Consider the following 16,314-nt stretch of genomic DNA (forward strand, 5'->3'; position numbering starts at 1 on the left):
GCTCATTTATTCAATGAAAATCATGTCATCATCTTCTGGAACATCATCATAACAATCCAATTCCTGAATTTCCTGGTGAATTTCTTGTGACTCCATTTCTTTCAGAATCAGTGGACCAAATCTCTCATGTTTAGCCTAAGGGAGGCCTTATTTTGGGGGGGATGCCTTATATTTCACTCAGAAAGAAACCTGTAAGTAGGTCTTATTTTTGGAGGATGTCTTATTTTCGGGGAAACACTGTAGGGCAGTGACCTTAACTATAGAAAATAGAGGAAAATAACAGAGATAGAATCAATGGGATTTAATGTCAGATTCTGGTAAGGATGAGTTAGGAGGCAACATTTGGAAGTTTACATCTGTAATGTGCAGCTAGAAATTTAGTGGGGGAACAGTACAAGAAGAAGACTTCAGTAACAAGTCAATGGTCTAATTATTTGCTTTCATTTGTAGGACACTTACCTTTCTAAAATTTTATCATAAGCTATTTCTTCCTTAGGATTAATCCATTGTTATAGTATTTACTAATTTTATTTCCTCTCTCATGAATTAGAATTCTGTGATGGCTTCTTCCAAAGGTGATGATTCTGAATTCTTTAGCAGAGTCCATGGAATTCTAATGTATAAAGATTTTGTCAAATATTGGGATGATGTGGAGACATTTCAGGCAAGATCAGATGACATTGTCATTATCACCTTTCCCAAATCTGGTGAGTCTCCCTATGTCCAATTTGTTCTTGTCTCCGAATAATGACAGACTGGCTTGAATGGTAAGCGTTAAGCTGTTTACTTCCTTCACACTCATTCTCCATATTAAATAAGATCAGATATAGTAGTTTCTATAGACATAGGAAAAGGGCCATATAATATATATATATATTCTAAGATTATAATTTATACCTAGAACTTATTGAAAAAAGGGTATTATTGGCTTCTGGTAAAATGACTGTAGATAAAAGTAGTACTTAAAATTTCCCACAATCATATCAAAATTACAACTAAACTACAAAATAACCATCATTCAGAACCACCTGAAATCTAGCCGAACAGAAGTTATATAACTAAGGATATAAAGAAAAAGCCACATTGAGACTGATAGGAGTGGTGGTGACATAGAATGGGCTAATCTCAATCCATTGTTCTATTTACTCTGCCACTAGAGGACTTCTAAAACTCAAGCCTCATAAACTTGTTCTCTTATTTAATGTATGCCAATGCCTTTCTATACTTCAGTATGAATTATCAGGTATTTTATGATTGCTGTCTGATTGCCCCTATGGCTTCATGCCCACTCATCTCTTCAGGAGGACTCTTTGATCTAGGCTTCACAATCTATTTCCAATTCTTGCCCTCACCACTATAATATTCTTAAATATCTGACCTTAAAATAAAAAAATAAAATAAATAGGACAGTTGTCCTGAATGGTAAAATCTTTCCCTACCTCTCAAAACTGGTGAATTTATACCAATAATTTGTTAAATCTAAGCTCAATTATTGAAGGCATTTCTTGTCTAAATATCACAGCATTGCTGAAACTGGTTAGGCTCAGTGGATGGAGCATTGGCCTGCGGACTCAAGGGTCCCAGGTTTGATTCCGGTCAAGGGCAGGTACGTTGGTTGTGGGCACATCCTTCGTGGGGTATGTGCAAGAGGCAGCTGATCGATGTTTCTCTCTCATCAATGTTTCAAACTCTCTGTTCCTCTCCCTTCCTTTCTGTAAAAAATCAATAAAATATTTTTTAAAAAATCACAGCAGCAGATTCATACTGAATCGAATGTTTCTCTTTTGCAGTCCTTTAAATCCCTGTGCTCAGTGGTATTGTAACATCTTATGGAAAAAAACAAAAAAAACAACTATTGTAGTTATTGAACATTGTTTCTAACTCTTCAAAGGGCCTTTGATCACCATTGAATCAAGGGCCAGATTTATTCTTTTCAATATCCTCTGAACTAAGACAATTTGAGCAAGCATAAAAAACTATCAGTAAGTTTGTGTTTGAAAGCATACTCGGGTGTAGCATCTGTCATTCAAGCCTCCTTAGTTTTTAAGTGTAAACATTTAGATCCAAACTGTTATCAGTGTGCATAACGTCCTGATTCATCATGGACAAATTGGGACTCCTATGACAGGTATGTTTTACTGTAATATTCATCTTTATTGAGTCTTGTGGCTATTCTGGCACCTTTCAAATAATATTGCATTGGCACCATCCTACTTTATCTAGCTATAAATTCATCACTTCCATCACCAGCCCAGAATGGTCAATGGAAGACTCAGATTTGTTTAATTTTTACAGGTACAACCTGGCTGAGTGAAATTGTAGACATGATATTTAAAGATGGTGATGTGGAAAAGTGCAAGAGAGATGCCATTTTTAATCGAATACCTTTCTTGGAATGCAGAAAAGAAGAGATGATGAATGGTAATGTTTAAGTTGATTTTAAAAGCTATATGTTTCATATCTTTTAAAGTGTGGATGTAGGTGATATGTGGAAACAGACTGTAAGCAACAATGGCAATTAATAGTATGTCTTCTACATAGCAAAACATGTAAATTTAAATGAAAATCTTGACAGAGATTATGCTGTAGCATGTATCTAGAAAAGAGTGAATAGGATAGCTCTTATGTGTCTCAGTAGAACCTAGTAATATATATTTATGTCTGTAAAGTAAGGTGACCAGAAGTCCTACTTTTGGCGGGACAGTTCCAATTTTAACAATTTGTCCTGCGTCCCACAACATTTTAAAAATGTCCCGATTGTTGGAAAGATTCTTCTCCAACAATTGGGACTTTTTTAAAATGCCACGGGATGCAGGACAAATTGTTAAAAATCGAAACTGTCCCGCCAAAAGCAGGATGTCTGGTCACCTTACTCTAAGGACTAAATGTGGTAATACTTTAAACACTTGAAAAAGATACATTTTAAAGGATCTATGCAAAAAGATATTTATTGAAGATTGTTTTAACATTGTAAAAAAATTCTTAACCATGTTAGTTAAGAAAAGAATACTTAGAAGTTATATAATCCTATCTAATAAAAGGCTAATATGCAAATTAACCATCACTCTGTCACAAAGATGGCAGCACCCATAGCCACAAGATGGCGGCACCCAGTTCTCTTAATCCCACTGGAGTCCCCTAGTCCTGGAGGGCAGCTTCTGAGAGTGGACAGTGTGAGTGGCCTGGCAGAATGCTTGCTTCATCACCACAGCGATGAGGCAAGCTACCCCCCTGGCTGTGGAGAGCCTCTGGGGGATAGGAGGGCCAGCCCTCAGCCTCTGTGGCCGAGCACAGGCCCAGAGAGGAGACGGCAGGCCTGCCTCCCATGGAAGCAGCACAGCTCCGGGCAGCATATTGCAGTTCCCCCTGGCTCCCGTGGAAGTGGTGGGTAGCCTGCTGTGCGCGATATCACACAATGAGCTACTGATAACACTATGAAATCATTGAAAATGTTAGGCTATCATATGTTTCTTGACATTGCAGTATCAGTGTAATATACTGAGGAAAAAAAAGAATTAAAAAATATTTTAAAATTTATGTGTGTATGTGATATTTGGGTGGCTGTGAGTCTGGACATATAGATAGATATTCTATCTAATAAAGAGGGAATATACTAATTGACCCTCACCTATCACAAAGATGGCAGCACCCACAGCCAATAAGGAGGAAATATGCTAATTGACTGCCACACCCTCAAAGGTAGTGGTACCCACAGCCACAAGATGGTGGTGTCCAGTCCCCTCAGCCTGCCTCTGGAGTACCACAGCCCCCTCAGAACCTCAGATGCTCAGGCTTGGCCCAAGGCACAGGCAAGCCTCTGATGGTGGCTTCCCAGCCACCAAGGGCTGCCTGAGACTCAGATAACCAGGGTTAGCCAAGGCTTGCACTGCCAGCAGTGGCATTAGCAGAGGTGTGATGGGTGTTACCTTCCCCTGATCTCTAGGTCGCCTCCTGCCCCTGAGGGCTCCCAGACTGTGAGAGGGATCAGGCCAGGATGAGGGACCCCCCTTCCCCCCAGTGCATCAATTTTCATGCACTGGGCCTCTAGTATTTTATAGAAAGCTATTGATCCAAATGTTAAGAATTATTTTTCCAAAGTGATGAAATTTTATTTGATTTTTTTTCTATTATTTTCTCTATCTAAAATTCTGTCATAGTTAGTATATACCTTGTATATAATATTATCATGAATAAAAGATAAAATCTTAAAGTTATTTCTATTTTTTAAATATCTATAAAACCATATAAATATTTATAATTTTAAAAGTTATCTAACCTTTCATTTTTTTTATAATCCAGGGGTAAGACAATTAAAAGAGTTGGCATCTCCTAGAATCATAAAAACTCATTTGCCAGCACAGCTTCTTCCAGCCTCGTTTTGGGAAAAGAACTGTAAGGTAACCAGAATCAAGTATTCTTAAAATTACCCAATTCCAGGAAATTTTAGAATATTCAAGTCAGAACTATGTTGTATACACACTTATTTCTTTATTCTTTCATTGAATCTATAAACATTTAATAAATGTTTAACAGGGTTAATAATAGCTTTGATAAGAAAAGACAATTCACTTTTTTTTCTGTAGTAATTAGAGGTTTTATAGTAGGATCTTAACATTGAGATCCATTTTTCTTAGGATAAAATAGAAGATCTCCTTACAATTGTTTGAAAAGATGAAGACTTGAATAAGACAAGTTAGTGAGACTAATCATATCTCACAAACCAGGGGTGGGGAACATCTGGCCCAAGGACCATGTAAAGCCCACAGTCATTCGGTCTGTCCTTGCAAAGGCATTAAGGGTAAGTTCATTAAATGTTTGACCAGGCTAATTTTTAAGTTGACAATTTTATATGCTGCATTAAATATCCAAATGGTCCTTGGCAGAAAGAAGGTTCCCCATCCCTGCAGGTGGATACATCAAGCAGAGCCTTTCTTCCCTGATGGCATTGCTCAGGAGCCTGAGGGCAGAAGTGGGACACCACAGGGATATGCAGTTTACTTCTGCAGAACGTTTTCAGCAGCATTGTGTATCAGACCTACTAGGAAGCGACCACATAGATCTGACCCAACTGACTTATTTAGTGGATAGAAATTTAGGTCCAAAATCTTGGTGCTTTGTACAAGATGATAGAAATTCTTAGTGCCAGAACTAGCAATTAAAATCGAGGACCCTGCTGGTTAATTTGCTAGTGTTTCCCCTTTATGTAAAATGGAAACTTGATAAGATATTGGTGAGAAGTTTACATTTTTGCTGAGATGAATGTGCATATTGACCCACATGAACATGATTTTTTTAAAAGAGTATGAGTGAGGAAACAATAGGATTTTTTTTTCTTTACTATACAGAATAGTGGTGTAGTATAAAAATCAGAAGACTTTACTGATGACTGAGCAATTTATTAAATCATTTACTCTCATGCATTTATTCTCAGTGTTGTATTGTGACTTAGTTTAGTTTCTTCACTTATAAATTAAGGATAATAATCTACCTGGTCCAATTTATAACAATGGAATTGTAACACTTAAATGAGGTGTTATGTATAAAAATAGCATAAAAATGAAAAAGTGAGAATTAACATTGAGCAACACAGTAAAAGATGCTGTCATTTCAGGCTATTAAAGGACTTTTAAATAACTATATATACTTTCTAAATTGAGTATGTAATTTGTTATAGTTTAAAACACAAATGCCTTCTTTTTAACTATTGATGAAACTAAATTAAAAATTTGGGGTATTTTAATATTTGATTTTGCCTTCTTAGATGATCTATCTTTGCCGGAATGCCAAGGATGTGGCTGTTTCTTTTTATTATTTCTTTCAAATGGTGGCTGGTCATCCAAATCCTGGAACTTTTCCAGAGTTTGTGGAAAAATTCATGGATGGAGAAGGTAAAAACAGCTTCCTTTCTTTGAATTCTTTCAAAGTAAATGATACAAGACAAATGGCGTCTCTGAGCTAAAATGTTTGTTGTTTTTCCTGGTCTGTTATTTTCCCTGATCCTTATTTAAAACACAGATGTTCTAGATGCCCTTGAACTTTAGAGCAAATTTTCAGATGTGGACGGCAAATTGTAAAATATAGAAAGTTCAGCTTCATGTCTAAAAATAAATATATAGGGGGTGGAGGTAACAATTTTTCTCTCTAAGATTGAGACTCAGTGTCCAATTTTTTCTCTTGTTCTTTTTATTAGAAAAGTATTTCACAGAATGTTAGTATCACTCTATTGAACAAGAGGAGGGAGAGAATAGAGGAGATAGAGTGCCTATTTGTTTCCAAGGAAAATTTCAGGTGTTACATGAGCCACAATTTATAAAGAAGTCTGAACATTTACAGAGTTTTTATGCATTCACACAGTGTACAGTCTGAATGATTCAACTAGATTTCTCAGAACAGTACAAGAATTACTTGAGCAGTAATTCTGAAAAATATTACCTTTTTATTTAACTAGAGACTAAGGAAGAAAGTGGTCGGGAGATTCTAACGTTAACTGAAGAAGGCCATTCTGATTCAGTAGTAAGGAAAATGATAACAACGTCACTTTTATACCCATAAAAGCTAATATTCACTCACTAAAAGTAGGATATTTGTGCTTTATTTTTATTATTGTATTTGAGAAATTTTATGCTAATGCATAATGAATAAAATATTTGCCTCAAGAGCATTAAAACTAACATTGTAAGTTAAAGAAACACAAAGTTGTATCTCTACAAAAGAGATGAATAAGATAATTATAAATAACATCATATAACTTTTCCTGAAAAGAAAAATTGCTAATAGAGTCAAATAATAGAAGACATATGCAATGATTTAGGGCAAAGAAGAATACTTGGGCTCACACTTTATTAAATCGTTTTGTGAGCTTTTATTGGATGAAACACTTGGATATATGTGAGAAAAAGATAAGGAAAGAGAAAGGAAGAGATAACATATCACATCAACTCCCAATCTAATTCTTTTAGAGTGAGAATGACACTAAAGATTCCCAAGAGAATAGCTGTAAGTACTATAATAAATTATTACATAGTTACTATCTTCAGTTGTCAAAGCCAGGTTGTAAATGGCAAATATGTGAACTGGGCTGACTTCTTAGAATTTTGATAGTTCCAATAACTCAACTCCCTTCACTAACAATCTGATTTTACACACACACACACACACACACACACACACACATACACATACACGTTTCAAAAATGATCTCATAAAGTATGAATCAAATTGATGGGAGGGGGGACTTTCTTCACTTGTTCTCTGTGCCAGAAACCATGTCACAATGATGGAAGTTGAGAATATGTTTCCATATATAAATTATTCAACATATGTTGCCTCCTTGCTGCAGGGAAATCTTTCGTGATCATTTATTTATATTTATTTATTGCTACTTTTGTTTAAACACTCATTTTTCAAGCTGTATAGAGATGATACTGTGCTCTTATATTGTCTTTATCTCTCATTTTAGTTCCCTATGGTTCCTGGTACGAACATGTAAAATCTTGGTGGGAACTGAGAAAGAATCCACATTTGCTATTTCTTTTCTATGAAGACATGAAGGAGGTGAGAAACTTAAAACAAATGGACAATTTAGTAATTTCTAAAATGTTAGCTTTTGGCAATATCTAGAGATAAAGGTCTACCTCTAAATAAATGATGCTGTCACCTCCAAAAGTCACAATTATCCAGGTACTTTAATACAGATTTAAAGTTAGTAAATACAATAGGTCCTCGGGTTATGTCTGAGATCCATTCCTCCAGTGAGACATAGAGCCTTTTTCGCTGTAAGTTGGAACCCACCTACATAAGCACCTATCTCACTCACATGGAGCACATACACAGCAGTAATGAAGTCAGACAGTAAAAAATTTAAAAAAGATAACAATTCCTGACCTTTACTTATGGTAAATAAATAATAAAAAACATAAAGCACATATGGACATATGTTGAAATGACGGAACTTTTTTTTCTCATAAATATTGTAAGTGAAAGATGGCAACATAACCACAAAATGATGGAATGTTGAGTCCAACATAACCCAAGGAATTCCTGTACAAATTTCCTGTAAATGAATGCATATGTTTAAAACCAAGTCTCAAAAAATTACCAACAATAAAATTTGGAAGAACTTGAGTTTATAAAACAAACAATACATGCACATGCTTACAAAAGGAATTACAACAGGCAAGAAGAGTCAACTATAATAGTTTCCAAATCTATATATGTCTAGCAAGGGCTTTAATATAATTATGTTTAATACTAGAGGCTCTGTGCACAAAATTCATGCATGGTGGGTGTCCCTCAGTCTGGCCTGCACCCTCTCCAATCTGGGACATCCCTCTCACAATCCAGGATTGCTGGTTCCTAACCACTCACCTGCCTTCCTGCCTGATTGCCCCTAACTGTTTCTGCCTGCCAGCCTTATTGCCCCTAACCACTCCCCTGCTGACCTGATTGATGCCTAACTTCTTTCCTGCTAGCCTGATCACCCCCAACTGTCCTCCCCGGTAGGTCTGTTCATCCCTAACTGCCCTCCCTTGCAGGCCTGGTCCCCCTCACCCCCAACTGCCCTCCTCTGTGGGCCTGGTTGTCCCCAACTGCCCTTCCATTCTGGCCTGTTTGCCCCCCCTCCCCCCCACTGTCCTCCCCTGCTAACCATCTTGTACTGGCATCTTGTGATGATATTGCACGAGGGCATCGCATGAAGCCACCTAGGCTTTTATTATATAGGATGTTTAGAGAAATAAAAGAAGAAATTAATATTTTGCAAAAACGCAAAAGGCTACTAACTTTAACAAGTCAACTTGGGAAAAAATAGCAAAATAGAATCTCTAAAATAATAAATTAAAATTAGAAATTAAGAGTTGGTTTAAATAATAGTAAAACATGAATAAATCACGGATTAATAATGTGGAAAATGGAGCTGAGTTAATTCTATAGAATTTACCACATTGAGATAAATAGAATACTTTATTTTTAAAAATGTAATGGATATGTAGGATAACATGATAAGGTTCCATATATAACAACTCAAACCTTCAAAAGGAGAGAGTTAAGAGAATGCTTAGAACAGCAATATATAAAAATCTGATAACCTCAAAATTTTCTTATAACCTAGTTTTTCTCTAGCTTCATTAGTAATCAGGATAATTCCAAATAAAAATCACTATGAGATATTATTTCATACCCACCAGACTGACAACAATGAAAAAGTCTAACAATAATAAATTTAGTCAGGATATGAATCAGTGAGAAGTAACGTACTGCTGATGGTAGTGTAAAAGATACACAATGGAAACAACTTGTCACTATCTACAAAGGGAAAAACAAGAATGGAACTGAAGACCCAGGAATTCCACTAATAGATATATATTCTTGAGCAACTGTATATGTACAAAAAACCTCAAAGCCGCAATCCCCATACCATAAACACTGGAAACAACCCAAATACACATATAAGTAATAACCAATACATGTCATTTAATTCAAATTGGAAGGGTCAAGGACCTCCTCCTAAAGAAGGTGATACATAAGCTGGTTTAATAGGCAGGCTAAATTTGAAGGACAGAGAATCTGAGAATAGCATTCTATGTACAGAAAATTACATTCCAGAATAAACATTATGATTGATATTGAAAATAGTTGCATTGCATGATGTAGCTGGATAATAAGGTATACAATAGTATGGAAATACATAGAGATGGGGATGTTTGTAGTCATGGTTCAGATATAACATCTAATGTTCCATGTTGAGTATTTGACTTTTTACACATTTTCTTAACCTGTCTGGTTCCTTTGTTTTTCACTAGTTACACCAATAAATTAGAAGAAAAATGAAAGTTTTATTTCTGCACATTTTCAACTCCAAGCTTTATCTGTCACAGTAGACTGTACTATTTGATAATGTAGGTTAATATTAATAGATATTTATTGAGTGCATTGAGGACTACAAAAAGTATTGTACAACATTATCTTACTTAGTGTTCTAACAATCTTTAAATTATCTATTTTTAATTTATTTTTATTGATTTCTGAGATGAAGGGAGAGGGAGAGAGAGATAGAAACATCAGTAATGAGAGAGCACCATTGATCAGCTGCCTCCCACATGCTTCCTACTGGGAATCAAGCCTGCAACCCAGGCATATGCCCTGATTAGGAATTGAACCTTGATCTTCTGGTTCATAGGTCAAAGTTCAACTACTGAGCCAACCTGGTTGGACAAAGTATCTATTTAAAAAAATATATGTTATTAAAGTACAGTTGGCATACTAGATGATATTAGTTTTAGGTATACAACACAGTGATGTGATCACCACAATAAGTCTAATAACCATCTATTACTATACAATATTATAATGGCACTAGGGGCCCAGTGTACGAATTCGTGCACCTTGAAAAGCACTGTGGGCCTTGAGGCTGCACTGGGCACAGGGGTGGGTCTTGGTACATCTTATGCACCCCAACCCAGCCCCTCCTGCCATGACCCCCAGTTCCCTCTCTGCTGGCAGTTCCACTTCTGCTGCTGCCGCTCCCATGTGCTGATGGTGCCAGCCCTCCTAGTACTCACTGATTGTGCAGAGCAATTGAGGCCAGTGCCAGCAGCAGGTGCAAACATGGCCAGCACCGTCAGTGGGTGTGAGTGGCAGCTGCTGCCCCAATCACCCCTCAGGAGCAGGGGGAGATGGAGAAGCCCTCAGGAGCCATCAGGGCTGGCAGCTGCTGCTTGCACCCTCTGACTGCACCAAGCAATTGGGACCAGCACCAGGTGCTGGCAGCAGGTGTGAGTGGTGGCTCCAGCACTGGAAGTGGGTGTGAACAGCAGCTCCATTGCCGGCAATGAGTGAGGGCCAGCACTGGCAGCAGGTGCAAGCACCTACAGGACTGTGGTGTGGGAGCAAAAAATTTTCAGTAACCACCAGAGCCTGGCCCTAATGACAGCGACCAGTGCTTCACCTTGGTCTGGCTCCCCAGCTCACCTGCTCCACCATCCTGCCATGCCTGACACCCACCATGTTCTGCTCTCTGCCACCTGCTATCGATGCCCACTATGTTCTGCACATGCCCCCTGGTGGTCAGTGCACATCATAGTGACTGGTTGTTGGGTTGTTCAGTTGTTCCACTTGTTCCACTGTTTGGTCTATTGGCATATTAGCCTTTTATTATACAGGATTATTGGCTATTTTCTCTGTGCTGTACATTACACCTCCATGGCTTATTTATTTTATAACTGGAAGTTTGTACCTCTTATTCCTCTTCACCTGTTCCCCCCCACCCCGGCCCCGATCCCCCCACTCTCCTCACCTCTGGCTTCCATTAGTTTGTTCTCTATATTTATGAGTCTATGAGTCTATTTCTGTTTTGTTTTGTTTGCTCATTTGTCCTGTGTTTTTTGTTTGTCTGTTTGTTTGTTTGTTTTAGATACCACATATAAGTGAAATCATACAGTATTTGTCTTTCTCTGACTTATTTCACTTAGTATAATACCCTATAGGTCCATTCATATTATTGCCAATGATGAAATTTCTTTCTTTCTTTCTTTCTTTCTTTCTTTCTTTCTTTCTTTCTTTCTTTCTTTCTTTCTTTCTTTCAAAGATATAAACCACGTCTTTTATTTATTTATTTATTTATTTATTTATTTATTTATTTATTTTAAAATATATTTTATTGATTTTTTACAGAGAGGAAGAGAGAGGGATAGAGAGTTAGATACATCGATGAGAGAGAATCATCGATCAGCTGCCTCTCGCACACCACCTACTGGGGATGTGCCTGCAACCACGGTACATGCCCTTGACCAGGATCAAACCTGGGACCTTTTAGTCTGCAGGCCAACGCTCTATCCATTGAGTCAAACCGGTTTTGGCTATAAACCATATCCTTTAAATCCATTTGTCTGACCATAAACTCTTAGGTTGCTTCTATATCTTGGCTATTGTAAATAATGCTGCAATGAACATAAGAGTGCATACTTTTTTTGAGTTAGTGCTTTATATTCTTCAGATAAATATACAGAAGTGGTCATCTGGTAGTATTTTTTCTAAATTTTTTGAGGACCCCCATAGTGATTGCATCAATTTACATTCCCACCAGCAATGCACAAGGGTTCCCTTTTCTTCACATCCTTTCCAAACTTATTTGTTAACTTTTTTCATAATGGCCATTCTGACAGATGGAAGGTAATATCTCACTGTGTCATTATGTTTTTTTTATTTGCATTTTTTCTGACAATTAATGACGTTTAGCATTTTTCATGTCTGTTATCCATCAATATGTATTTTTTGAGGAAATTTCTATTCATCCTCTGCCTAGGTTTAATCATGCTTTTTAATATTAAGTTGTCTGAGGTTCTTATATATTTTGGATATTAACCCCTATTAGATATATTATTCACACATATCTTCTCCCATTCAGTAGGTAGTTTTTTTGTTTGTTTTGTTCATGGTTTCCTTTACTGTGCAGAAGCTCTTAAGTTTGATGTAGTACCATTTGTTTATTTTTGCTTTTGTTGCCCTTTCCTGAGATAATATATTCAAAATTATATTTCTAAGAAGAATGTCAAAGAGTTTACTAACTGTATTTCCTCCTAGAAGTTTTACGGTTTCATATCATACAGTTAAGTAAATCATAAACTTCAGTTTATTTTTTGTAGATGGTGTAATAAAGTGGTATTTTGTATGTGGTGTGTAATGTACGTGGTATAAAGTACCTTTTATGTACATTTTATGGCTGAGGAAAATTGTGTATAGAGAAGTTTAAAATACTGCTACAGGAAGCATTTTTCCTCATTAGAAGTTCAATCCCAATATCAGTGGGGAGAAGAGATCTCTCTCTCTCTCTCCTCCAAATATTAATGCATTCAATTTTAGTCTTCAAATTATTTTTTTCTTCCTAGGATATCAGAAGAGAGGTGATAAAAGTTATACAATTTCTGGGAAGGGAGTCATCAAAGGAGCTTGTGGACAAGATTGTTCAACACACTTCATTCCAAGAGATGAAAAATAATCCATCTACCAATTACACAATACTACCAGATGAAATCATGAACCAAAAAATATCTCCCTTCATGAGAAAGGGTGAGATGGTCACATGATTTGCCTCTATTACTATAGGAGGTCACACGTTGAATTAATTATAGACAAAAACCTATGAAGGCCTATTCATATCTGTGGACTCAGCTTGTTTTCTGCAGAGCTGTTTCACATATGAGAACTCTCTTTATTGTGTTACCAGTGTTCAGAGACATAAAACACTAGTTCTACTACTAATAATAATAAATTGCTATTGCTTATTGGTTATTTAGTACTAGATGCCCAGTGCACAAAATTTGTGCACTTGGCAAAGGGGTGGGGGAGTCCCTCAGCCTGGCCTGTGCCTCTTGCAGTCCAGGTGGTCAGTGTACATCATAATGACTGGTCTTTCCACTATTCGGTTGATTGGCATATTAGCCTTTTATTATATAGGATACTATAATAAGAATTCCCAGCACTTAGTACAGCCTCAGACCCAGAACTAATACCCTCTACCACCTACAGTTTACAAGGCCTGGGAGTCTTGGTGCTATACTATGTACATTATGTTAACACATATAAATTTAAAATTCTAATTATCTTTAAATTTTTACTAGAGACTCTTGAGAGAGCTTCTGTTATTATCTCATTTTAAGATGATGATGAAGCAAGCTTACAATAATTAGTCAGCTTTTCCTTGACCAAGAGGTAGACATTTTCAAAACTAAGTGACAAATGTCCAAACTCATCAAATTGTATGTATATTATATTTGTACAGTTCTTTATACCAGGGCATGAATTTGTGTATGGTTAGGGTCCCTTGGCCTAGCCAGCAATCCAGCAGTTCGGGGCCGTCTGGCCAGGGGGAGGGACCACAGGAGGTTGGCCGACCAAGGGCGGTTGGCTGTGAAAGTGTCTGCCCGCTGGTAGTCAGTGTGTTATCATAGCAACTGGTTGACTGGTCATTCATGCTTAGACTTTTATATATATATAGGTTATAGCTCAATAACACTGTTTTAAATAGACTAGGTTTCAAAACCCTTACTAGCAAATATGGCTCCATTTGAAAAAACATCAAAATAACAAAAAAGTGACCAGGAGGCATGGTCTGATGAGATACATGCCATTTATAAAGCCAAACACATGTAGGATTTGCAGAGTATTGGTACATCTGGACTTACTGATATGTGGGGGGAAAAAAATGTGGGTTTTTGTTTTGTTTTGTTTTTATAAGCAGAATAGGGAAGGAAAAAAAACCAAAACAAAACAAAACAAAACAAAAAAAAAACTTGCTCTTTGAACTAAATTGCCAGTGAAAAGGTGAGGACATTTTTTAAATAATAGGAATAATAAACCTGCCACTGGGTGAAAAAGGGAGCCCCTGAAAAAAAGATATTTTAACAATCCATTCCTCAGATTATCTCACTCTTTTTCCCCCCACAATGTCCATATATTTTTCAAGAAATATATTTTTATTGATTCCCGAGAGAAAGGAAAGGGAGAGAGAGATAGAAACATCAATGATGAGAGCAACTCATCAATTATCTGCCTTCAGCACGTTCCCCACTGAGGATCAAGACCACAACCAAAACCCAGGAACATGCCCTGACCCGGAATCGAAGCATGACCTCCTGGTTCATAGGTCAACGTCCTACCCAGAATACATATATTCTACCTTTTGCTTTTTGGGTTATTTCACTGGGAAAGTTTAGAGCTTCTTGAGCTCAGGTGGAAAGTGAACTGCTGACATTTAAAATACAGGGTGACTTCCTCTGCCAGGAGAGGGCTGGATGTGGCGGAAAGCAAAGGAGAAGGGCCTTCTAGGCTGTTGTGATAACCCAGGTGGGAAACGCCGAGGAATTCCGATGTCAGTGGCAGCAGAAATAGAGAAAAGGAAATGAGTCTGAAGAAAGTCTGAATATGAATAAAAAATTAGATGTAAGATTGAGGGGACAACTTCCAAGTTTATGTTTTGGATAACTGGTGCTGCCATTAATCAGGTTATAAAAAAGAAAACAATTTGGTGGGGAACACGATGAATTAATTTGTGAACTAGTTAAATTTGGTATAATTGTATGTAATTCAGGTGGCAGTTGGATATGGAAATATAAAGCTGAATTTAAGTGTTATCAGCAAGAACATGATATTTAATATCTTGGGCATGTGTAAAACGTGGATCTCACATTAAGAGGAAGCTCCAATATTGGAGAAAAAATGTTCAATGAGGCAGCATTAGCAGGAAGAGTCAGAGAAAGAAATTTGCTGTTTGTTGTTGCTGTTGTTTTAACAATCACAACAAATCCTTTGCAAGCTCAAAAATGTATATTATTTATGGCATGTATTTTATTATTGTAATCAAGGTGTTAATGAAAGTGATGAATGTTAGAAAACTTCATGATTCTGGCTTGAAAACATAATACGCTTTTTTGTGTGTTTTTTTGTATGTTACAGGGATTATAGGAGACTGGAAGAATCACTTTACAGAGGCCCTGAATAAGAAGTTTGATATGCACTATGAGCAGCAAATGAAGGGGTCTACACTAAAACTAAGAACCGAGATCTAAGGAACGTATCAGAGGTTATAGCTTTTCTTATTTTAGGTTGGTAGAAAAGGAGTCATGTAAAAGGTTATATGATCAGGTTCACATGGTTATTGAGATCTCAATGTTCAGAGACAAGAATGATTTTTTGCCTGATATCTTTTTATTTTATTTTGTTTTTTATTCTTTTTCTCCTCCTCCTCCTTTTTCTTCTATTTACAAATATTACATAAAGCTGTAATCTATGGCAGTGATGTAGAAACACATAGATAGTTTAACTTAGAAGTACATTAAAAATAAACAAGCATTCCAAATTATTTTCATGCTGACCCCTCCACACCTCCCCCCTCCAACTTAGTAGTATATTTCCTATTTACATGAACTTTGAAAACCATGGAAGATATAACTAAAGTCAACAAATAAAATTGGGGGCATAATTATACTAGTACCTATTATGTAGTTCCTGATTTTTTTTTTTTTACAACATATTTAATTTAGAATTTCATCTAATATAAATTTTGTCTCTAACAGAATTATTCAGATGTCTATCAACACTACCAATGAGTGTTATTTATACTTGAAAGTCATATAAAAAAAGGAATGAATTTGCATTCTGTAAACTAAAGTTTTACAAAATGTGATATTTGCCAATAAAACAAAACAAAAACAAAAGGAATCAAAGAATAGTTACAGTTCTTTGCATAAACTATTTTGGCTTGTCTCCTATTTTTTCTGCATTCTACTGATGATTATTTTTTCCTATACTACATTGTTC

General features: G+C 36.5%; 1 protein-coding gene across 1 annotated transcript; it reads left to right on the plus strand.

Moving 5' to 3' along the window:
* Window positions 1-559: 559 nt before the first annotated feature.
* Window positions 560-15,742, plus strand: LOC311625782 (sulfotransferase 1E1-like; the record flags this gene model as incomplete). The annotated part of the gene is made up of 7 exons (XM_084890388.1): window positions 560-707; window positions 2,296-2,421; window positions 4,300-4,397; window positions 5,762-5,888; window positions 7,460-7,554; window positions 12,885-13,065; window positions 15,451-15,742. The coding sequence occupies 7 exons, from the start codon at window positions 560-562 to the stop codon at window positions 15,561-15,563; spliced, it is 888 nt and encodes a 295-aa protein (XP_084746514.1). The 3' UTR covers window positions 15,564-15,742.
* Between the last annotated feature and the right edge of the window lie 572 nt (window positions 15,743-16,314).

The sequence above is a fragment of the Pipistrellus hanaki genome (genome assembly GCF_964339955.1).
Source record: "Pipistrellus hanaki genome assembly, chromosome: 1".
Classification (NCBI taxonomy): domain Eukaryota; kingdom Metazoa; phylum Chordata; class Mammalia; order Chiroptera; family Vespertilionidae; genus Pipistrellus; species Pipistrellus hanaki.